The following is a 20,990-nucleotide window of genomic DNA, read 5'->3' as shown; positions in this document are numbered from 1 at the left end:
CCCCCCCAGAGCCATAGGGGTGATCCCCAGGAGTGTGCCAGGGTTCCCCTCCACCTGCTGACCCCCACCCAAGCAGAGCTGCCAGATGCAGACCCACATCCAGCCCTTCCCTCCATAGCCAGGCAGCTTCAATGCCCCAGGGCTGGGGGACTCCCACCTCTGTCCCCTGCCTGTCCTCACTGTTGGGAGCTGGATCAACAACTGCCATGGAGAACAGAGAAACCACCTCCTGAGCCCCTGACTGCACACCAGGACATGGCCACACCAATAGAGCCTGGACAGACAGGTGGCAGAGCCACATGCCATGTCTGTCCCCACCCCAAAAAGCAGAGGGGTCTGGGAGGGGGCCAGCACCCTGCTGGCAGCCACCCAGCCCCCTGTCCCCATGGGGACTGTGCTGTGGCTGCAGCCAGCCCAGGCTGCGGAAAGGAGGTCAGCACTGAGCACTGTTAGGTAACAGTGGCTGGGGTTGGGACCAGCCCAGTCTGTGCTGCAGCAGGGCAGGGGGGACGTGGGGACATGAGCCAGCAATGTGTCCCCCAGGCAAGCACATCCTGCTGAGATGAGGGCTGAGACCTTTCCCCCTCCTTCACAGCCTCTGAACCAGCGCAAGACTGCAGCACTTCAATCCCCAGGGGCTGGGGGGGACAAACCCAGGCAGGCTGCTTGGGGTCATAAAATGAATCATGGAATGGTTTGGGTGGGAAGGGACCTTTAAAGGTCATCCAGTCCAACCCCCCTGCAGCCAGCAGGGACATCCCTAACCAGAGCAGGTTGCTCAGAGCCCCGAACAACCTGACCTGGGATGGTTCCAGGGATGGGGCAGCTCCCACCTCTGGGCAACCTGGGCCAGAGTCTCACCACCCTCAGGGTAAAACCTTTCTTCCTTCTGTTTAGTCTGAATCTCCCCTCAAAATAAATCCTTTCCTGTCACGCATAGCTGCCTTGTCCCTCTGCCTTTCTGCTGCTCCATCCCCAGCTCAGCAGGAGACACAAACCTCCACCCTGAGGGTTTTGCTGCCAGAGCTGCATAGCCAAGAGCCACTCTGCAGGAATTCACAGTAGCAGGTGGGGGGGGTGGGGGGATTGTCACCCAAAGACTCCCCCCAAGAGCCTGGCAGGCAGAGGCAGGGTCACCACCCTGATCAGAGCAGCATCAGGCTGGTGGACACAAGGTCTGGGGAGGCTGAAGACACTGCCAGCCCTGTGGGAAGGTGTCCCTGCTGGGGAAACACCAGCACTCCCCTCTCAAGGTTCAAAGGGGCAGGGCTGGCAGCACAATGAGCTGCTCACTACAGACCCAAATGCTTGATGAACAGTTCAGTCAAGCATCTCCTCTCCCCCCTTACCCCCCCCAAAATAAAGCAGCTCTGTATCTGCTGCCAGTGGGCTGGGGAGGGCAAAGCAGAGGGAGCTTTGCCAGCCTGCCAGGGCAGGAGCACTGGGATGAGGCTGTTCCTCTGGGCTGGCACAGACACTGGCAATAGTTCCCTTAGTGTGCCTGGGAAGAGCACAACACAGAGATGTCTTCTATGCCAAGAGGTGGCTGCCACCCTTCGGCTGGGGCCTGGGTCACACTGAGAGCTCTCCACACTGCCAGGATGTTGGTTGACATACTTTAATGGACACCTCACCAGGGTCAAGCTCTGGCACAAAGAGAGAGGCCTAAAACCACTGTAAAAGCCGAGAGAGGAGTGCAGAGTCACAGCAGAGCCAAGGGGACAAGCAGCTTGTCCCTTCCCCAGGAACGAGGGCAGGAAGTGAGGGCAGCCAGGGCCTTGCTGGCTCCTTCTCATCAGTGCCCTGGCCAGGAGGGCTGCCAGGGGCAGCGGAGCATCGGCTGCTGGCTGTGCTGGGGTGAGTTGTTCTCACCAAGCTGAGGACAAAGACACCTTCAGGGAGCCCCCTGGCCCCTCAGCCTGCCAGGATCAGCTTGATGCCTCCATCTCAGTGACTTCTTCAAGTGGCTGGGTCTGCACCTCCACCTTCTTTGGGGGGAGGTAGGAGCCCATGCCGGCAGCACGCTCTGCTTCCTCCTGCGTGTAGGGAGCCTCCCGCAGCTGCTTCAGCCTGTGGGAGGGCAAGAGGAGGGCTCAAGCCTTCCACCCCAGCTCCAAAAAGCAAGACTGGCACAGATCTGGTGCCACCACCTGCTTCACCAGAGTGAAGTCAGGGCTGGAGACTGCAGGGCATTGGACCACGGAGCATCTCAGGACACCCCCAGGCCTCTCCTTACCTCTTCTTGTGCACCTTGGACCTGAAGTGCTCCTTCATGCTGTTCAGATCCACAAAGTAGCGCCTGGAGCAGGGATAAGAGGCTGGGGGTAAGAGGGACCCGAGATCGGAGCAGGGCTGGGGAGAGCCCTACCGAGGGCCTGTAGCCCCCCCTGAGACTAGAGTAAGCTCTCCTCAAGGGCTAAGGTCCCTCCTGAGACCAGGAGAAGATCTCTGTCAGGAGTTAGAGCCCCTCATCAGGGATAGCCTCTCCCAGAAGCCAGGGACCCCTAGAAACAGGGCAACCCCTCCTAGGGGCCATGAACCCCTTAGGACCAGGACAACCCCCTCCAACCGACCAGGAACCACCACTGGGACAAGGCCAACCCGCTCCCAGGGCCTGTGACCTCCCAGGACCAGGGCAACCCCCTCCCAGCGGTCAGGGACGCCCCCATGATTTGGACAACCCCTTCTGAGTGACCACGCAGGACCAGGACAATCCCCCCTCAGCATGGGCCCACCAGGATCCTCTGATAGTGAGAACCCTCCCTCTCCAATACCCAGCCCCCGAAACCGGGAACCCCAACCCGGTTCGGGGACCCCCCCCGGTCCCGGTCACACGCACGCGCAGTGCAGGCAGTAGAACTGGGCGCAGCCTGGCAAGTCAGGGTCGGGCTCCTGGTGCAGCAGCCGAGCGGCCTTTTCGGGCTGCATATCCACGTGGATCTCATCCAGGTCTCGGCGGCGTCGCTTGGTTTTTAACTGCCGGGCCAGCGAATGGGCCCGGTGGGCACCGGTGCGGCGGCCGTTGCGCGGCGACATGGCGGAGCCACGCCGGGACCCGGCTCCGCAGTGCGCAGGCGCAGGAGGCTGCAGGCCCCCACCCCGCCCCAGGACGCCCCGCCCATGAGGCTGCAGGCTCCGCCAATGAGAGGATAAACCCCGCCCACGACTCTGCTACTCGGTACGCCCGTAAGTGATAAAACCACGCCCCCGGGCCAGGCAGGCCACACCCCTCCATGACCAGGTCCCCGCCCCTCCATGACCAGGTCCCCGCCTCTCCATGACCAGGTCCCCGCTCCCAGGGTCGCTGCATGGCTTTACCCTGCGGTCTCTGCTCGAATGTCCCCGGGGAAGGGGACAGCTGGGTCCCCAAGACCCCCCCAGTGGTAGCCGTTCCCCGGTTCTTGCCCCAGGGGGACACCGGGCCTGGCCTTGGGTCACGGGATAACCGCCACCCGTGCTGTCCCGGTCACTGCGGGGATGAGCTGGGGAGGGTTCAGCGCACCCTGGCCCGGCGCTGATCGTGTTTCCTTCACCCTGGATGATCAATTATGGATGGGGACCCATATCGGTGGGAGCCTGAGCCCTAGCCCTGCTCTATTCTGTAGGCTTGGGGTGGCCCCAGGCTTGGAGGAGGGTCCCTGTGGGCGAGGGGCATTGAGGGACTGGGGCAATGGGGTGAACAGGGGGGTTTGGGAGTGACCAGAGCAGCCGCCCCCGTGCTGCCCCCAGCTCAGGCCGGGCTCAGGTTCCCCTTTGTGCATGGAAGTGGCCCCTGAAACTTTAATGAAGCCACTGGATCTCCACGGCGTGCCGGGGGTGGGGGAGCAGCCCTGCACCCCTCCTGCTCCCCACAGCACTTGCTGGCTCCTGACCCCGCTGAGCCCCTCATCATGACCCAGGGCTTCTGGAGGCTCTACAAGGCCAAAGTGCTGCAGACCCTGGGGGGAGTGCAGGCAGATGGAGTGCTGCGGGAGGAGGTAGGGTCGGGAGGGGTCACCACCAAGCCTGTGTCCCACCGAAGTAGGGTAACCAACATCCCTGCCCTCTCCCTGCCTGCACCCCTGCCTTCATCTGGGGGCTTTGTTGCAGGGAGACACCCCCGAACTGATGGAGACAGACGAGAGCCCTGCGCTGATGGAGGAGGGACCCAGCCCAATGTCCCAGCTGGCCAGGAAGGTGAGGAGGGGGCTGGAGGGAAGCAGGGGCCGGGGGTGGGGGCCGCTGGGACCTGTAAGTCGCCGGTGAGCCCAGTGCTGCCTCCCACGCAGGTGCAGGGGGTGGGTGCCCGCGGCTGGCGGACGCTGTCGTCCCTCTTCACCCGTGAGGACGAGCATCAGCTGCTCAGCCCGGAGCCCTGCGCAGACCAGTAAGTTGCAGCGTGGGACGGGGGGGACCCGAAAGCCTGGATCCAGCCCCTCGGGGCTGATGAGTCCCTGCATCCCCCTCCCCTGTCTATACCCTATGGGGCTGGGGGACAGCAGAAGGAAAGCTGCCATGGGTTGGGGGTGCCAGTCCTGGTCACTGTGGGATCTAACGAGAAGGGTCCCCACACCGACGTTCCGGTCCTGACACCGATGGTCCGGTCCCCACTCTCTCCCCAGCCCGCTGGCCGCCTCCCCTTCCGAGCCGCCCCCCTCCGAGAAGGCTCCTGGCTTTTGGGATCTCTTTGCTACCAAGTGGCAGCAGGCATCGGGGCCAGACAAGAGGGTGACGCCCCCGGAGCCGAGTGAGAGCCCGGGGGAGCCACCGGGTGACGACGACAGTGACCTGCGGGAGCCAGAGGAAGGAGCCTTCCACTGGGGCTTCCTGGCTGGTAAACTGGCCGAAATACGGAATAAAAGCGCCCCCAAGGGCAACTAGAGGAGGCTGAGCTGGCCGGACTCTCCAGCAGTGCAGGCGGCACCCCCGGTGCTGGTGGGCACCCCCCTGCCGCTGCTTGAGGGCTCCGCGGTGGCTTTCAGCAACGTGTCTGCACTAAAGACCCTGAGGTGCCCCTTTCACTGACCCCTGGTGCTTTCTTTGCCACCCCCAGCCCCAAATGGCCCCTCCAACTCCAGCCTGGGCTCTGCCCACACAAACCACACAAAGCCAGAGTACAAAAGAATCACCTAAGCAGGTTTATTGAGTGTTGGAAGGGGCTGTGGGGTCGGCACTGCCTATTACTGGTTGCTCAGGCTCTGCCCACCCCCCACAGCCTGCAGCTGGTCTGGGAGGTGAGCAGCTGATGGGGGCTGCAGGCCCATCCCACCGCCCAGGGAGGCTGGGGAAGGTTAAGGTGGCTTACAGCAGAGGGACAGCAGCCCACCAGCCATGGGGGCAAGGACAGACTCACCCAGGACAGCTCCTTCCCTAGTGGCCCCTCAGCAGCCCCCACCACGCTGAGCCCCGGATCTGGGGTGCCTCTCAGCCAACAGCAGCCCCATGGCACCAGGACCATGGATGCCACCAGCCCGTCGCCTCTGATGAAGGGCCACATCCAGCCGGTGGGAGCCACACGGATGTCCTTGTCCCCAGCCGGGCTGCCTCTGCTTAGACGGTGGATTCCTTGGCAGCCGCCCAGGCTCTCTGGCAGCCGTAGAGCCATTTGATGACCCGGGCGTTGCGTTCCACTACCGAGACGGTGGAGCCCAGCCGGGCATCCGGCTCCTCATCGCTTGGCCCCGCGGCGCCCTCGCTGCCCTCCGAGGCCTGCCCGGGCTCGGAGTCGCCGGAGCCGGGGAGCCGAGCCGAGGCGGTGTCCCAGCCGGCCGGCCCGAACCGCTCCCGGCCCAGAAGCTCCACCAGCGCCCGGTCCAGCCCGCAGTAGTTGAAGAACCTCTCCTGCTCCGATAGGCGCAGCGCCAGCGCCTGCTTGCTGGGGGGCTGGGAGGCCTGCGCCGTGGGGCTGCCAGGCAGGGCGAAGATGCCCCCGCTGCTGCTGCTGGCACCTTGCGTCCTCGCCTCCTCCTCCGCGGGCACCCACAGCATGGGCGTCTCGGGGCTCTGGCGGGCTGGAGGTCCCTCACCCAGCCTGCTGGCCGGGGGGGAGCTGGGGGGCTTGTCTCTGAGGGGTCCCTGGAAGAGGCGTCGCACCAGCCCGGAGCCCTTGGTGTTCTCCTTGTCCCCGGCCGGGCAGTCTCGTTTCTGCCGGTAGATGATGAGGGAGTCAGGTCTCAGCAGGCGCCTGCCACCGGCCCGGCGCGACACGGGAGACTGGGGGCACGGCAGCTTCCTGGCACCCTCCCGGCCCAGCTCCGAGGCCGGGCACAGCTCGTTGCACTGCTGGCGGGCCAGGAGGCGCCGGCCGCGGGGCGAGAAGCGAGGGGAGCAGCCCCGCAGCGCCGGCTCCTGCCGGCTGTTGATGACCTGCTGCGATTTGACGTATTTGGCCTTGTCGGCCTCCAGCCGCTCCACGGCGCTGGGGGTCCTGCCCCGGCTGCCTCCCAGCTCCCGCTGGCACTCGGGACCCCGGTTCAGCCAGGCCAGGGGGGAGCTGCGGCCAGGGGCCATGAGGTGCAGGTTGCTGGAGGCACAAACAGCAAGAGAAGGGCTGTCCAGGGGTACCATCGTCCCCCCGTCCTGAAGAGGCACCTCTGGGCAATCTGCTCCCCTGCAAGGGGCTGTGGGGAGGGGCCTGGTTCCGCAGCTGGGGAGGATCCAGAAGCTTCTGAATTCGGTCCTAGGAGAAGAGCAGAGAGCAGGGTTAGCAGTGGGGTGGGCAGCGAAGCAGAGCTGGGGGTCCCCTGAGTGCCCTGCATGGCAGAGAAGACAGCAGGCAGTGAGCTCTGCCAGTCCTGGCAGACACAATCTGTGGGCAGGAAGAGAGAAGCACCGAGCATCTGCCGGCTTCGCTCACATCCCAGGAGTGGATCCCGACAGGAAAAAATACCGGAGCCTGCCGCCTCATCCTCCGGAGCACGGGGCCAGCAAAACAAAGCCCCCGGGCAGGAGAGCTGGCCAGCTGCCCCCGCCGCAGGGATGGGGCTGGGGGATGTTCTGGGGTCTCTGTGCTGCCCCTTCCCCAACTAGGCTGAGCTGAGCTTTCTGGGAGGGCATCACTCCTGCTGGAGCCAAAGAGCAAAGAGACTTTTGTCAGCCCTGACTCCAACTCATCTGTCCCTGAGCATTGCTGGGGGGCTGGGTGCTGAATCCAGTAGTGGAGGTGGGTGATAAGGGGAAGGGGGGTGGAGTCTGAGCTGGGGGCTGTAACTGCCCAAAGCAGAAGAGGCCTGAACGGCCACGGGGAGCTACCCATTGCCAGCAGCTGACCCAACCCCACAGCCTGCCCAGGTGACAGCAGGGACAGGGGCAGAGCACAGCTCACCAGAGCACAAACAGCCCAGGAGGCCTCTGCCCAGGCACCTCCACACACAGCCCACAGGCTCCAACACCACACCCACCAGTGCTCTGCAGGTGGGGAAACTGAGGCACGCAGTTTGTCTGGTCCTGTGCTCCCAAGGGATGAGCTCCTCAGTGCCTCCCAGTGCTGGGGAGAGCTCCCTGGTGGCTCAAGAGAAGGTGCCCCCAGCCCACGGTCTCATCACCCAGCAGCTTCACCCTGGCAGAACCAGTGTGCCCAGGATGCCAGGATCTGTGCCCAGCTGCTGGGCTCGGCAGGCAGAAGATGCTCACCTGAGCCCACGCAGGGATGCCGGGATGGGGTGTAGGGATGCTCCTCTCTCACTCAGCCCTTGCTCCTCTGGCTGCCTTCTGCAAACTGAGCCCAGAGCTGTCGGGAGCCTCATATAGAAGTTGAGGAAGAGGAAGAGCCACCCCATTAACCCCTGCCAGCCCAGCCCCGTCAGCAGGAGCCCACCCTGCCAGCATGGCTCCGGTGTCACAGTCACAGCCTTCCCACCCTGCAGGCCTGCCTCTGCCCAGCCACATTAACCCTGCTCCTTCTGCAGCTCCAGCTCACCTCTGCCAGCTCTCCTCCTCCCTCCACCCCCTTACAGGAGCCTGGCTGGGATTTTGGGATCTCTGAAGGGATCTCCGCCTCCTCCCAGGCAGGACTGAGTCCCTCTATCCCCGCAGGACACAGGGAATCAGGAATGAGACAGGGAAACCTTGTTCATTCCAGCAGCTTCTCCTACATCCACCCTGAGATGCAGGGTGCAGCTCAGGAGCAGGAGCCCACCACGATCCCCTTCCCCAGGATCCTGCCCCGGCGAGGAGGGAGGAGGAGGGAGAATGAGAGGCCCTTCTAGCACCTTCTCTGCTGGTGGTGAAAGGGTCAAAGCCAGCCCCGAGCCAGGTCAGTTCCTGCCTCCTCTTCCCCCCGGGAAGGGCTGTAAATCGCAGGAAGCCACAAAGGGCTGGAGCTGGCCCAGAGGTTATTTTTGCGCTGCCCTCTCCCCCCTTCCCCAGGACTGAGCGCTGCCCTCCATCCCACCCCCCTCATCCCCGGGGGGCTGTGAGTGTGGCACTGCAGCAGCCAGGGAGGAAGGACCTGCTGCACCCCGACCTCAGAACCCTGGAGCAGGGTCAGTGGAGGTCTCCAGGGCTCCCTAGGGACCTGCCGGCTCCTGCCGTGCCTCCAGCGGCCAGCACGGGGGGAGAGGAGCTGGGGTACACCGCAGCCCAGGCTGTTTGCAGAGTCTCAGGTGGGGACAAAGCCCCGGGACCCGCAGGGCAGGGGGATGAGAGGGGACCCAGCCCCAGCACTGCTGGCCCCCACCCCAGATCCTTCCTGTGGTGATGCTGCCAGAGAACCTGTGCCAGGAACTGGGGCTGGGTTGATGTCCAACATCTCCCTCCGTGACAGCACTGGTGCCGGGAAGGGGCTGGGGCCAGGACTCCTGGGCAGACGAAAACGGAGAAGCTTGTGACAGCCCCGGGAACCGCCCTCATGTTCCCTCAGGGGAGAGGGGCAGCCAGCAGCATCTTATTTTTAACTCCAGCCACCGTGAGTCACTGTTCGTTAGGGCCAGGTTTCATTCTCCAGGCTGGAATCCTGGTAGCGATTCCGGCAAAGCCACAAGTGAGTAAGAGGCAGCCTTGGATTCACCTTTGCCAGGGTGTTCCCATGGGATGCTCCTACCTAGTGCCTGCCCCAGAGCAACTGCTCTCCTTCTGGCTCCTCCTTCGAGCACCTGCCAGACTCTTACTGGCAGATTGCCTTTGGGATAACAAAAAGAGGATGATCTGAGAATCAGATCATTCCTGGCATCAGCATCCCAGCAGATCCTGCAACAGCTCCTGCTTCCCCCTGGGAAGAGAGGAAGGTTTGTCACTGCCTTCTCAGAAAGGATTTTCCTCTTGTGATTGCAGCAGGAAGTTCTTCTTGCTCAGATGGATGCTCAAAGTCCCTTGGTTTTGTTTGAGGTTACTCAGAGCTATCCCCAGGTCCTCTCTGCCCTTCAGTAGGGCTCTGCTCCCTCCCAGCTCACCAGGAAGCAAGCATGGAGCCAGGAAAGCAAAACAAACCACAGCTGGAGCCAGGTGTGGAAACTTCCAGCCCTTGGGGCAGGAGAGGCATTCTGAGAGAGTCCTCAAGGGTCACAAGTGCCAGGGCACAGATGCCCCTTTCAGAGCACCTCCAGCTCCCAATTCCACAGCCCAGCTCCCTACAAACTGCCCTCCCTCCTGGCACATGGTGGTGGGGACAAGGCCCTCTCTGCCCTGCTGAGTGCATCTCCATCCCATAGCCAACCCACCAGGCTGGAGGAGCAGCATGGCCAGCACAGGACTCCCAGCACAGGGCTCCCAGCACAGCTCTACTGCGTCTGGATGAGCAGATAGGGGAAGCCAGAGGCTGAAGCCAGCCATGTCCCATTGAATCCTCTCCAGCTGCATTTCTCCTTTAAAAACAAACCAAATAAATCCCTTCAGCTCCACCAGGGCCAGGTGCAGACAGGGCTGTAGCACCTGGTACCACAGCCACCTGTTCCTACTTGCTGCTTTACTTAACCCCCAAAAGCCCTTTCTGGTCTGAGGTCCATGCAAATGCCACTGCCTGGAGAGCAGCCCAGGGGAGCTGGGTGGCTGTGAGCCAGAGAGGGCCTAGGGTGCAGCAGCTTTGCTTTGGGAGAGGGCAGGAGGGAGGTTTGCTGTTCAGGTTTCAAAATACCAAGGGTTCAAACAGCCATGAATAAACCTGAACCCAGCAGCTCATCTGAGGCAAGTCGGTGCAAGCAGGAGCTAGACAGCAGCTGGAGCCTGGAAGGAGACACCAAGGCTCCCATGGGGACTTCAGACCCCAGGGTGGGCAGAGTCTGGCCTTGCTGCCTTTTTTAGGAGGTTCTGCACCACAAGAGTGGAGGAACACTGGGGCAGGTTGCCCAGGGACATGGTGCAGGCCCCAGCCCTGGAGACATTCAGCATCAGACTTGATGTGGCCCTGGGCAGCCTGATCTAGTTGGGAATGTCCCTGCTGCCTGCAGGGGGTTGGACAATATGACCTTTGAGGGTCCCCTTCCAACCTGATGCATTCTGTGATCTGACCACAGGAGCCAGCACTGACACAAAAGCACCTAACGAGCAACACCCCCTGAAGGCTTCTGTTGGTGGAACAAAGGAAAAAAATCAAAGCACAGGGCTGGCTGTCGGTGCTGCCTGAAGTCCAAAGGCCACCTCAGTGCCTCTGCTTGGCCCAGGGGACAAAAAAGTTGCTTCTGGGAAGCCAGGGCACACTTCCAAGGGGTGGGCAGGTGGCTGCTGAATGGCTGCCTGAGACAGGACTTATCTCAACCACAAAGCAACATCTGCTGTGACGCTGCAGTTTGGCAAGGAGCAAACCTCTGTTTAAAGCAGCCCCAAGGGAAAGCCCCAGAGTTACCACTTCCACCCTGCCCTGCCCAGGGATCAGGGTGGGCAAGCTGGAGCTGGAGGCTTCAGCACTCTGCAGAGCAAGAGAAATAAAGCCGAAGTTAGGATTAGTTTAGTTTGGAGGAGGCTGAAGGGAGACCTCATTGGTCTCCAAAGTTCCCTGAAAGGAGGTTGGAAGCCCTCCAGAGGAGACTCCACAACCTCTCTGGGCAGCCTGCTCCAGGCCTCCAGCACCCTCACACCAAAGAAGTTTCTCCTCATGTTCAGAGGGAAGCTCCTGGGTGCCAGTTTGTGCCCATGTGTCCTGTCCCTGGGCACCACTGAGCAGAGTCTGGCCCCAGCCTCTTGCCCTCCACCCTTTATCTCTTGCTGAGCATTGCTCAGATCCCCTCTGGGGCTGTTCTTCTGCAGGCTCTCAGCCCCAGGGCTCTCAGCCTTTGCTCCTCACAGAGCTGCTCCAGGCCCCTCAGCAGCTTCAAAGAAAGCTCAGAAACTTCATTGAAATTCAGATTTTTATTTCAAAAAAACCAGTCATGAACTCAATAAATTACACAAATTTCCTCATTATAAATTCTCCAGAAAATATATTTTACAGTTTTAAAAGAAAGAATTAGAAAAGAACAAAAAAAAAAAACAACAAAACCCAGCAACAACAACAAAAATCATCTGAGTGCTGAAAAGGATCTGGACTCCATGTCAGGCTGGTGAGTAACTGCAGCTGCTACCAACAATTTTCTTTATCAAAGGTTTTAAAAAAAACAAAACAAAAAACCAAAGACCTCAGACAACACAAACAGAACAGAATAGGCCTAGAGAGACTACAGGAAACACTCAGTGTCACCCAACAGCAAGGCTGAGCACCATGAGAGGGTTCTCTGGGGGTCCCCCCAACCCTGTAAAGTGGCAATCAGTGCAAAGAAAACTTTGGGAGACAAAAAACCAAACAAACAACAAACCCAAAACCAACAAAGAAAACCCCAAAAGACTTCCTGTGCCAGGCTGGCAGCAGGCTCCATGGTCATCCTCTGGAACACTTCAGAGAGGAGCCAAAGTGCCTTCAAGGGTCAGTGGTCAGAAGCACTCTGGAGTAGGTTTGTAGTTTAAGGTAGTGTAGCTGAGTCTGATTTTGGGGAGGGCAGGAGAGCTTCGAAGAGGAGTTTGTGATGTGTTTGTGAAGTGCTTTTGAATTTAACAGGGGAAAATGAGACCCCTCTGGGGCTGTGCCCATGGAATGACCACATGGAAACTGAGCCCAGCCAGAGGTTTGATTTCCTCCTTTCAGTCACAGGCTGAGGATTCAATTATGCTGGACTCAGCATATCTCCACTTCTGGAAGATAAATTGAGCTCTTTAGCATTCCAGGCCCCACAGCTTCTTCCCTAGCCTGAGCACCCTGCAGGGAAGAGGCCACAGGCTGTACTGTGGTCACCTCCTTCCCATCAATTCCCTCTCCAGCTTCTGAGAGCTACCTCTGCAGCATCTTCTGAGCAATAAGCACTGAGGGAGCAAAGTGCTGCCTGGGAATGCCTCAGTGCTTGTCTGAGAAGCACAACTTGCCTTCAAATGAGAAACTGAAGCAAAGTAACCAAAATTAAGCACTAAAGCCCTCTGGGTGACAGCCACCAGCTCCACAGGGCACCCAGTAAGAACCTCCTGCAGCCTGTAAAGATCTCAGGTTGGGTAGAATCAGAATACTTTGGGTTTAGAACAAAAATTTCTGTTTGTGATGTTTATTCACACCCAGCCAAAATCAACCCAACTGCTCAGAGCTGCTCTCACCAGACTATGAGGGAACAGCATCCAAGAAGCAAATTCCAGAAGGAAATCCTTAGGGGCAGTTTTCAGGTAAGATCTGAATAAAGAAAACAAACATTCAGTTGCTTTTATCCAGCCAAGTGGCCTCTGTGGCAGCTTTAAAGGCAGATTTCTAAGACTGCACCTTCCCCCAAAGGGTCAAATTGAGGAGCAAACCCTCAGGCTGCAGCCAAAACCCAAGAGTTGTGCTACTACAAAGCAGCTTCTGTCTGCTCAGCAGCATCAGGTGGCCTCAGTGAAACCTCTCTGAGCACATCCAATCTGCTGCTGTGGGGTAGGAGCTGAGGCTTAGAAGCCTTTCAACCATTCCAAAACTTTCCAGCCTACCAGCCAGGCTTTTAAACCAATCTCAACCTCTTCAACAGGAGGAAACCAGCAGAAAAAAGGCCCAGGCTGGCACACAAATGGGAGGCAGCTTCCACACACTGCTCACTGAGCTGTCTGCCCTGTCTGAGCAGAGGTGTGTGCTGCCAGTCAGAGACAGACACCCCTTTGTCTCCTCAGCACTACTGGCTTAGAGGCAGCACTACAGAGGAAGAGGCCATGAGTAGTTAGTGCTAGTTACAGACTCAGCTAACAGGAAAGCTCTGCTGCCACTGCACCTTGAAGAGCTTTTAAATCAACACTTCACAGTGCTGGGCTCCCCCACCCTCAGCACCTAGACCCACAGAACTCTGCTGCCAAGAATCCAGGTGCTGTTGGGTTAGAGACACAAGAGCCAAGAGCAGGCTGCAGAACTGGAGCTTCACTGCTTAATGAAGTAGTTGATTGCTAGAAGAAAACAAAAATCAAGTGATTCATGACCTAGCTAGCACCTGATTGCACCCCTCTTTGATTTGGCTCCCTCAGTGACAGGTTGATGAAGCTCTAAGTGCTAAGCTTGGCCACGTCAGCACTTTACAAACTGCCAAGCCCCTTGCAGTGCATTGTTTTGTGTCTACAAAGTCAAGCCTCAGACCTTGCATTTGACATTAGATAATAAAAATAAATAATGAACTTATTATTCCTGCCTGGAGAAGAAGGAATGCTTCTCATCTTGTCTTCTTCACCTTGTTTTCTAGCAGACCCCAATCATTCAGACCCACAGCAAATAATTTAAGTGGCACACACTCCCAGTCACTCCTCCACATAAATATGTACACAGGACTAATTACAAAGCCTGAAGAGATTTGCACTACCAGCATGCAAACCTCAGGGGTTTTCCTTTCCTCCCCCCCACCGACCCCAGCAGAGTTCCTAATACTGACATAGGAAACTGGAATGTAGGAAATACTCCGTAAGTGCTGGAAATCAAGTCTCAGCTCACCATCACTCCAAGACATCCCACTGCCAGCATGCACAAGTGGACATCCCCACAGCTTCCCCCTGCACTGGCACCACACACACCCAGGCAGCAGCCTCCACCTCGCATCCATCAGACTCTAAACTGGCTACAAACCACACCCTGCAGGTTTGAGTTCAGGCGCTGTTGTGGTTGTTTTTTCCCCCCCTGCCATGCAGAGGGTCAGGTGAGGAGCAGCTCTGCCCAGAGGGCTGGGGCTGGCCGGCTCACGTGTCCCAGCTGCTGTCCTTAAAGGCTATGTTGACCAGGCGCAGCTCCAGCTCGAAGGCGTCCGGCCGCTCCTGGGGGTTGGCTGCCAGCATCTCCTTCAGCAGCTGCTTCATCCGAGCGTTCATGGACTTCTTCTTGACAGGGATGAGCAGCTCCATCTTGGGGTTCTCCAGCAGTGCCTCCCCCACGGGCACGATGGCTGTGCCCTGCTTGACGTAACTGCCCAGCAGCTCCTTCTTTGTTTCCGTGTCTATGAAGGTGATTCTCTCCAGCATGGCCCAGATGATGATCCCCAAGGCAAAGATGTCTGCTTTGGCAGTGTAGTGTCCCTCCCAGACCTCAGGGGCCATGTAGAAGTCAGTCCCACAGGCAGTGGACAGGAAGCACTTATTGACGTTGACCGGCTCCTCAGGGTTCTGCCCCGAGGCCGAGCAGACTTTACTCAGCCCAAAATCAGCCACTTTCAGGGTAGGCTCCAGGTTAGTGGCGTCCATCCTGCTCTGGGAGATGAGGATGTTGTCAGGCTTGAGGTCACGATGGATGATCTGATTCTTGTGCAGGAAGGCCAGGGCGCTGCTGAGCTGGAGCATGAAGCTGGTGTTGGTCTTGCGGCTGGGCTTGCGGGACAGGAGGTACTCGTTCATGTCCCCCCCGTCGCAGAAATCCATCACAAACCACAGGTAATAAGCACTTCTGGGGTCAAAGGCTATCTCTCCTTTCAGTGAGGTCTCTACAAGCTGCAACAAGAATTAAAAAAAAAAAAAAAAAAAAAAGAAGTGTCACAACAACCCTGATGGTCCTGAGAACATAAAAGATGTGATGGAAAAACACCCTCGAGTGTGGATCTTCCTCTCGATCCAGAGAGCAAGAGGTTGGAAGTGGGGAGAATGAAAACTAACCTGCAACATTGAGGTGAGGAAATAAAAACCCAGGAATGGCTCAGCTTGGAAGGAACCTCAGAGCTCATCTGCTCCAACCTCCCCACCATGCCCAGGGACACCTCTCACCTAGACTCAGATGCTCAAGGCCTCATCCAGCCTGGCCTTGAACACCCCCTGGGAGGAGGCATCCACAGCCTGTTCCAGAGTCTCACCACCCTAGTGCTGAAGAGCTTCTCCCTAAGCTTCAGTCTAACCCTGCTCAGCCTCTTCTTCAAACCATTGCCCCTTGCTCTGTCTCTAGACACCCTCAGGAAAACTCCCTCTGCAGCCTTCCTTCATCTCAAAGGTTCCCCTTGAGCTGCACACCCCCAGATGCCTCAGCCTGGCCTCATGGCAAAGCTGCTCCAGCCCTTGGATCGTCTTTGTGGCCTCCTCTGGACTCACTCCAGCAGCTCTGTGTCCTCCTTCTGCTGGGGACACCAGAACTGGAGGCAGGACTGGAGATGGGGTCTCAGCAGAGCAGAGCCAAGGGGCAGAATTCCCTCTCTAACAATCACAATCTATCTGCCAGCCTCCTCATCCTCCTGTGGGTGAAGCCTATCTAGCTCAGGCTGCTGCCCAGGAGCTGGAGCTAGACCCTGATAAGAGCATTTTGAAAGATACCAAGTGGCCACTGCACTGCCATCTGCTCAGCTGGACAGTGTCCCACCCCAGCAGAGCCTGTCCCACCCACTTGGCTAACACCTTCAGCACACAAAGTCCCAACAGTGACTCTGGGGTTCTTGTTGGGTGTTTATCCCCTGCTGAGGAGTCTCAGCCCATTTCTTGGGCATGAGTGTATTCTAGCAAGTGTTGAAGGATCCCTAACTCAGGAGAGGCTGAGGGAGTAGCTGGAACAGTCAGTCCCTTCATAGAGAAAGCAGCACAAAGCCAGCAGTCAGCTTCCTCGGTGCCACAAGTGCTCCCCTGCCTCCTTGGAGCTGGCTCTGCCACCATTTCACTTAGAGATAAACCAAGAGTAGCTCCACCAGGCTTGGAGAAACAAAGGCAGCTTTTAATATTTATAGAGGCATCTAAAAATGCTTCCAAAAATGACCTTTTCCATCCCAGAGGAAAAGCAAGTTATGACTGCCTTTAGTCCTAGGACTCAAACCAGACCATCTTCAACCAGTCAATCCATGTTACAAGTGGAGAGCTACAGGTTTAGGGTTTACAGTCAGTGACAGGGGGATGAAGGTGTGACAGGAGAGCAAGGGGTGAGCACCAACACAGAGCTGGAGAGCTCTCCTGGCCCCTCAGACTAAGGACAACATCCACCAGCATGTCTGCAACAGCACTGAAGCACTACAAGGTCAGCCTGGGTTTGGACTCTCACTTAACCTCTTAGTAGGGCTGACACCAGCTGAGCACCTGCCCCAAAGCCCTCCAGGAGACACCAACACCCCCTGCCCAGGCAGCATCCTCACACTGCACCCCTTCGGCTCTGGCACAATGTCAGCTGGGTGGGGAGAGGAGAGGACCTGCCAAGGGAGAGCTGATTTCCTCCAGCAGTGCAGCACCAGCTGTGATGAAGTGATCCCCAGCTCAGCTTTGCCCTTTGCTCTTCTCTGCTCTCTGGAGCAGGAAAACAATCTGGAGTGCTCATGCCTGGCACAGGGGAGTTCTCCAGGCTGCACTGCCAGCAGGCACTGCCACCAAGAACCAGCTGTGGGTGATCTGGAAGCTCTCTCCCACCTTGCAGTTTTTAAGCTCTCCCTCACCCAGCTGTCTGGATGCAATCTCTCCACAGAGGCACTAAGGACTAGGAAGGTACAGGCACTAATTCCTCTCACATCAGAGTTATTTTACCCTAATCCCTTCCTGAAAGCAGGGCAGTAACAACCACCAAGCCCCAGGGACTTTACAAAGGCAGGAATCCTCTCTCAGAGCACTCAGCATAAGGTGGCCTGGGCAGGGCTGCCAGCTGAACAAAAGGTCCTGCCTCAGACAGGCAAGAAGGACAACAAAGAGAACCAAACTGAGAGAAGCTGACTGGGGAGAACACAGCAAACAGAGCAGGCTGCTGACTTGTTCATCCAGAGACACCAATGTCTGCCCAGGGGATGATTTCATTAGGGGGCAGCTTCTTGAGCAGGACCTCCCCAGTCTTTATCTTTTCCCAGTCTTTCCAGAGCTCCTTGTCCTTCAAAACACAGCCAGCTTCAAACCTAAAGGACACTTTTCAACAGTCACATAGGGGAGGTGGTATTTATCCCCTCGTTTAGAATACTTTTACCTCTCTTTGAAGAGATTAACAGCTAGTTATTCTTCAAAGAAAACCACAAGCTACCAACTGCTGATCACCTCTGAGGGAATTTTGAGTGGTGGCTTCCTACAGCAAATGCCACAAACTGCTACTCCCCCTTCCAAGGGGATTCAGAGATTGGCCAGAGCTCTGTCCCACCACAGAGGAGGTGTCTGCTCATTAACCCTGCAGGAGGGCTTCTACCAACAGCCTGCACCTTCCCTGCTGCTCTGTCTGGGGTCTCCTCCAATTAGGACAGCAGAGGAACATTAAAAAATAATCCTCGAGTCTTTTATGGCATGGCTTCAGGTGACAAGATGCAGGTCCTCAATAACAGTCTGGTAAAGATGATCATCTTTGGCTGTCAACAATGCAAAGGATTTTCTTTAACAGGAGAAACATTTTCTCTCCCAACTGTTTCAAACAGTTTTCTCCCCCAACTAACTGTTCTTTTTTTCCTCTCCTGTTTGTTTTCTCTGCCAACCGTTTTTTTTTCTCTTAACTGTTTCAGTTTTCTGGTTTTTTTTTCCCTCTTCTGTTTCAGTTCTCTCCCAACTGTTTTTTTCTCTCCTGTTTCAGTTTTCTCTCATTTTTTTCTCCCCCTCTCCTAACTAACCATTTCAAAGAGTTTTTCCCCTCAGCCAACTCCTTCAAGCAGTCTGCTCTCTTAACTAAGCATACCTCAAAAGAAATCAAGAAATAAATCAAGCTCTTGGCTCCCCACCTCCTTCCCCCCCAGCTAACACATCCAGCACCAACGACTTCCACCCCATTACCTCAGCTTCAAGTACCTGTAAATAAAGGGAGGAACTGGAGCCATGGGACATCTTCTGCACCATACCATCTTTCTGCAAGATGCACTCCTCCAGGTGAATGACGTTGGGATGCTGGCTCTTGATACTGCTAAGTGCCCAGAACTCACGCAGAGCTAGTTCCACGTTCTCTGGAGCATGGCACCGAATCTTTTTCACCGCCACCCGGGCAGAGGTCTTCCTGACGACCGCTTCGTACACCACACCATAACTGCCACGACCAACCTCCCGTATTAGATCGTACTTAGGCTGGCTACTCACCATCTTCAAGATCAAGGGTTCTGGGGAAGGGGGGAAAAACCCACAGAGCTAAAATCAACAAGAACAGGGCTGTATTTTCCCCTCCATGGGGCAGGGGGGGGCTTGGTGAGGCAGGATCAGGCCAAGCAAAACCCTGCCAGGAACAGGGCAGCGCCTGCGAGCATGGTGCTGAGCACAAGGCTGCCTTCCAGGGCTGCAGCACTCCAGCAGCTACTCTGTAACCCTCTACCTGTCACCACGGACTACTTACAAAGTGAAATTACATCTTTTTTCCTTTTTTTTTTTTTTTTTTTGAGGGGGGGAGGGGAATGATTTAAGATTTCAAATACAGCCCAGTTTTCAAGATGGCAACAATTCAAACCTAGGCTTGCCCCGTGCCGAGACAGGACTACGGCGTTTACTCCTGCTTCTTTCTCTCAGTGTCCTCCGTGAGCATCTGTGGGAATAACAGTGTGGTGTCATCCTCTCCATCCACCCTGGGACACCAGAGGAGAGCTGCCAGCTGAAGCTGCTGCTTGGGCAGCAATAGGTTGAATTAATGGCCACTGCCTTTTTGTGCAGTCAGTGGTTCTGTCACAATTTAATCCTTCAGTTCTTTTACTGACACTGCAAGAGGATGCTTCAGGTCACCTCTGATTTCTTTTTTGAGGGCACTATGATTTTTTTTTTTCACCTCCTCTAAATGAGGAGCCCATGGTTACAGGAAGCTAAAAAGGCTGACTGATTGCAGAAGCTTGTACCCAAGCATCTAACTCTCACTTCTGCCCAGCAGGGTGAGGACAGAAGCTGAGATATTGCTCTACAAGAAACACACACACACAGAGAAAAGAAACAAAAAGCCACCAAGCACTGCTATGGATTGATCACCTTCCCTGCGTGCTTACAAACCAAAGTAACACCAGGCAGGCACCACCTTCACTCAAACAAACCGAAATGGGACACTGACTATGGTGAAGAGTCAAAGAAAAACAAAACTAAAAGCTTGGCTCGCCCAATTGTCACTGCTCAAACAGAATGAAACACACACACACAAAATCATCACAAAATAAAGAAAATCTCTTGGAAAACAACTCAAATAGGGATGGCAGACTGCCAGTGAGAAATGTAATTTATGTCAGTAAACCAAGCAATAAGGACCACACTAAAACAGCCTCTGATTAGTAGGAAGCTTTCAATTATTTCCACTCTTTAAGTACTTTTTTTTTTTTTAAGAACAAAAGAAAAACAAAAAGAAAAAAAAAAGAGAGAGAAAAAGAGATGTCATCAGTCTCGGGGCAACACTAACACAGACAATTTATCCTATCAGCAAAGTTCTGTGCTGAACACTGTCAGGACTATTTTGAACCGAAGTGTGATCGTGCCCAAGAAAGACATTCCCAGGAGATTCTGCTCGCAAGATGCATGCACGGAGCCTGCACCTGCAGCAGGACTGCGAGGAACAGACCACGATTGCAAATTTGCACATTAACATCTGATGGGCCAACAGCTCCTCCCATGTAGGGGGAGAAGAGCAGGAGCTGTGATCTCCCCGCTGGCCAAACACTTCCTGAAGAAAAGGTCGTGTTACTCAAACACTCTCACACCAGGTTCAAAACGAGCAGGAAACCTTCCAACCCGCCCCGGCTGCCAGTCAGCTGTGTGCTGTTCCCAGGCTGGAACTGTCACCCTGCCAGGCGCTGGGGCTGCTCCCTGCCTCGCTTCACCCCCACAGTGGACCAGGCTGCTCTGGAAATGCCACCGAGGGTTATTGCCCAACCCGATGCAAAGAGCCTCCTGCTCCCCAGGGCAGCGACCGCCCGGGCCAGCTCCTGCTGGGCTGCAGGGCACTGCCACAGGGCCGGGCAGCACAGAGCAAACAGGCCGGGCCTGGCCCTGCTCCCTCCTGCAGGCCTGGGAGCCGGCACCTCGCTTCCCCTCCCTGCGGCTGCCTGCTTAGCAGCAACAATTACGGAATCAAATCAATTGCAACACCCCCCTCCCCCTTCGGCCTGCTCCTCCAGGGACCCCCTGTCACACCGGGCCCCCACCTGCACCGAGGGACACCTGGCTCCAGAGGAGAATTCCCGAGGCACCGCTCACTCCGGCGGGAGGCTCGGAGTGTGTGTGTGGAGGGGTCTCACCCCGCCAGCCGCGGCCGGAGGCGGAACCGGCACCGCTGGGCCACAACCGCCTCACCAGGTCCCCCTCACACACCTGGAGCGGCGCTCCCCACCCGTGTGTGCCCCACTATGACGCACTGAGGCGCCAGCCCGGAACCGTTCCCCCCACCCTGAGCCGAACCGGGCCGGGCCGGGCCGGGCTGAGCCGAGCCGAGCCAGGCCAGGCTAAGACAGACTCCTCGTTACCTCAGGGCCGCCAGCGCTGCGCCGCCGCCGCCCGGCCGCCATTATAGGGCTGCCCCCTCCCCTCCCCTGCCCTGCGCCGACGCCGCGGCCCCGCGCCAGCCCCGCCCCCAACGCCGCCAGTGCGCCCTCTGATTGGTCAGCGGCGAGGAGGAGGGCGGGAAGTTGGGAGCGGGAGCGCGCCCGTTCTCGCTGCTGCCGCGGGGGCGTGCACAGCCCCCGTTAGGTGCCGGTGCAAAGGGGGTCCCTTCCTTCCCCCTCTCCGTGCCTGCAGCCCCCAGCACGGCGCCCACCGCA

At 57.4% G+C, this 20,990-nt stretch overlaps 4 protein-coding genes across 4 annotated transcripts; 1 reads left to right on the top strand and 3 right to left on the bottom strand.

The window, feature by feature from the left end:
* Positions 1-1,612: 1,612 nt before the first annotated feature.
* ZNF593 (zinc finger protein 593) lies at positions 1,613-3,036 on the bottom strand. The gene is made up of 3 exons (XM_054395172.1): positions 2,840-3,036; positions 2,237-2,299; positions 1,613-2,070 (listed from the first exon to the last, which is right to left on the bottom strand). Exons 1-3 carry the CDS (start codon positions 3,034-3,036, stop codon positions 1,929-1,931), a joined length of 402 nt encoding a protein of 133 aa, XP_054251147.1. The 3' UTR covers positions 1,613-1,928.
* An 854-nt stretch (positions 3,037-3,890) lies between these two features.
* On the top strand, positions 3,891-4,860 carry C33H1orf232 (chromosome 33 C1orf232 homolog). The gene is made up of 4 exons (XM_054395470.1): positions 3,891-3,977; positions 4,090-4,176; positions 4,269-4,366; positions 4,602-4,860. The coding sequence occupies exons 1-4, from the start codon at positions 3,891-3,893 to the stop codon at positions 4,858-4,860; spliced, it is 531 nt and encodes a 176-aa protein (XP_054251445.1).
* A 669-nt stretch (positions 4,861-5,529) lies between these two features.
* FAM110D (family with sequence similarity 110 member D) lies at positions 5,530-6,546 on the bottom strand. The gene has a single exon (XM_054395445.1). It carries the CDS (start codon positions 6,544-6,546, stop codon positions 5,530-5,532), a length of 1,017 nt encoding a protein of 338 aa, XP_054251420.1.
* Positions 6,547-13,725: 7,179 nt separating this feature from the next.
* Positions 13,726-18,354, bottom strand: PDIK1L (PDLIM1 interacting kinase 1 like). The gene is made up of 2 exons (XM_054395293.1): positions 18,070-18,354; positions 13,726-14,850 (listed from the first exon to the last, which is right to left on the bottom strand). The coding sequence occupies exons 1-2, from the start codon at positions 18,352-18,354 to the stop codon at positions 14,110-14,112; spliced, it is 1,026 nt and encodes a 341-aa protein (XP_054251268.1). The 3' UTR covers positions 13,726-14,109.
* Between the last annotated feature and the right edge of the window lie 2,636 nt (positions 18,355-20,990).

This window comes from Indicator indicator, chromosome 33 (assembly GCF_027791375.1).
Source record: "Indicator indicator isolate 239-I01 chromosome 33, UM_Iind_1.1, whole genome shotgun sequence".
In the NCBI taxonomy this organism is placed as follows: domain Eukaryota; kingdom Metazoa; phylum Chordata; class Aves; order Piciformes; family Indicatoridae; genus Indicator; species Indicator indicator.
The sequence above is the reverse complement of the archived record's forward strand: the minus strand, read 5'-3'. Positions and strand labels throughout refer to the sequence as shown.

What these genes read in the sequence shown, in the direction of transcription:
- ZNF593 (XM_054395172.1), bottom strand. Translation starts at nt 3,036, where the DNA reads ATGTCGCCGCGCAACGGCCGCCGCACCGGTGCCCACCGGGCCCATTCG. An exon ending in TTCTACTGCCTGCACTGCGC is followed by an intron (nt 2,300 to 2,839) that starts GTGCGTGTGACC and finishes TCCCTGCTCCAG; the next exon opens with GCGCTACTTTGTGGATCTGA. An exon ending in TCCAAGGTGCACAAGAAGAG is followed by an intron (nt 2,071 to 2,236) that starts GTAAGGAGAGGC and finishes GCCCTCCCACAG; the next exon opens with GCTGAAGCAGCTGCGGGAGG.
- C33H1orf232 (XM_054395470.1), top strand. Translation starts at nt 3,891, where the DNA reads ATGACCCAGGGCTTCTGGAGGCTCTACAAGGCCAAAGTGCTGCAGACC. An exon ending in ATGGAGTGCTGCGGGAGGAG is followed by an intron (nt 3,978 to 4,089) that starts GTAGGGTCGGGA and finishes GCTTTGTTGCAG; the next exon opens with GGAGACACCCCCGAACTGAT. An exon ending in TGTCCCAGCTGGCCAGGAAG is followed by an intron (nt 4,177 to 4,268) that starts GTGAGGAGGGGG and finishes CCTCCCACGCAG; the next exon opens with GTGCAGGGGGTGGGTGCCCG.
- FAM110D (XM_054395445.1), bottom strand. Translation starts at nt 6,546, where the DNA reads ATGGTACCCCTGGACAGCCCTTCTCTTGCTGTTTGTGCCTCCAGCAAC.
- PDIK1L (XM_054395293.1), bottom strand. Translation starts at nt 18,354, where the DNA reads ATGGTGAGTAGCCAGCCTAAGTACGATCTAATACGGGAGGTTGGTCGT. An exon ending in GTTCCTCCCTTTATTTACAG is followed by an intron (nt 14,851 to 18,069) that starts GTACTTGAAGCT and finishes TTCTTGTTGCAG; the next exon opens with CTTGTAGAGACCTCACTGAA.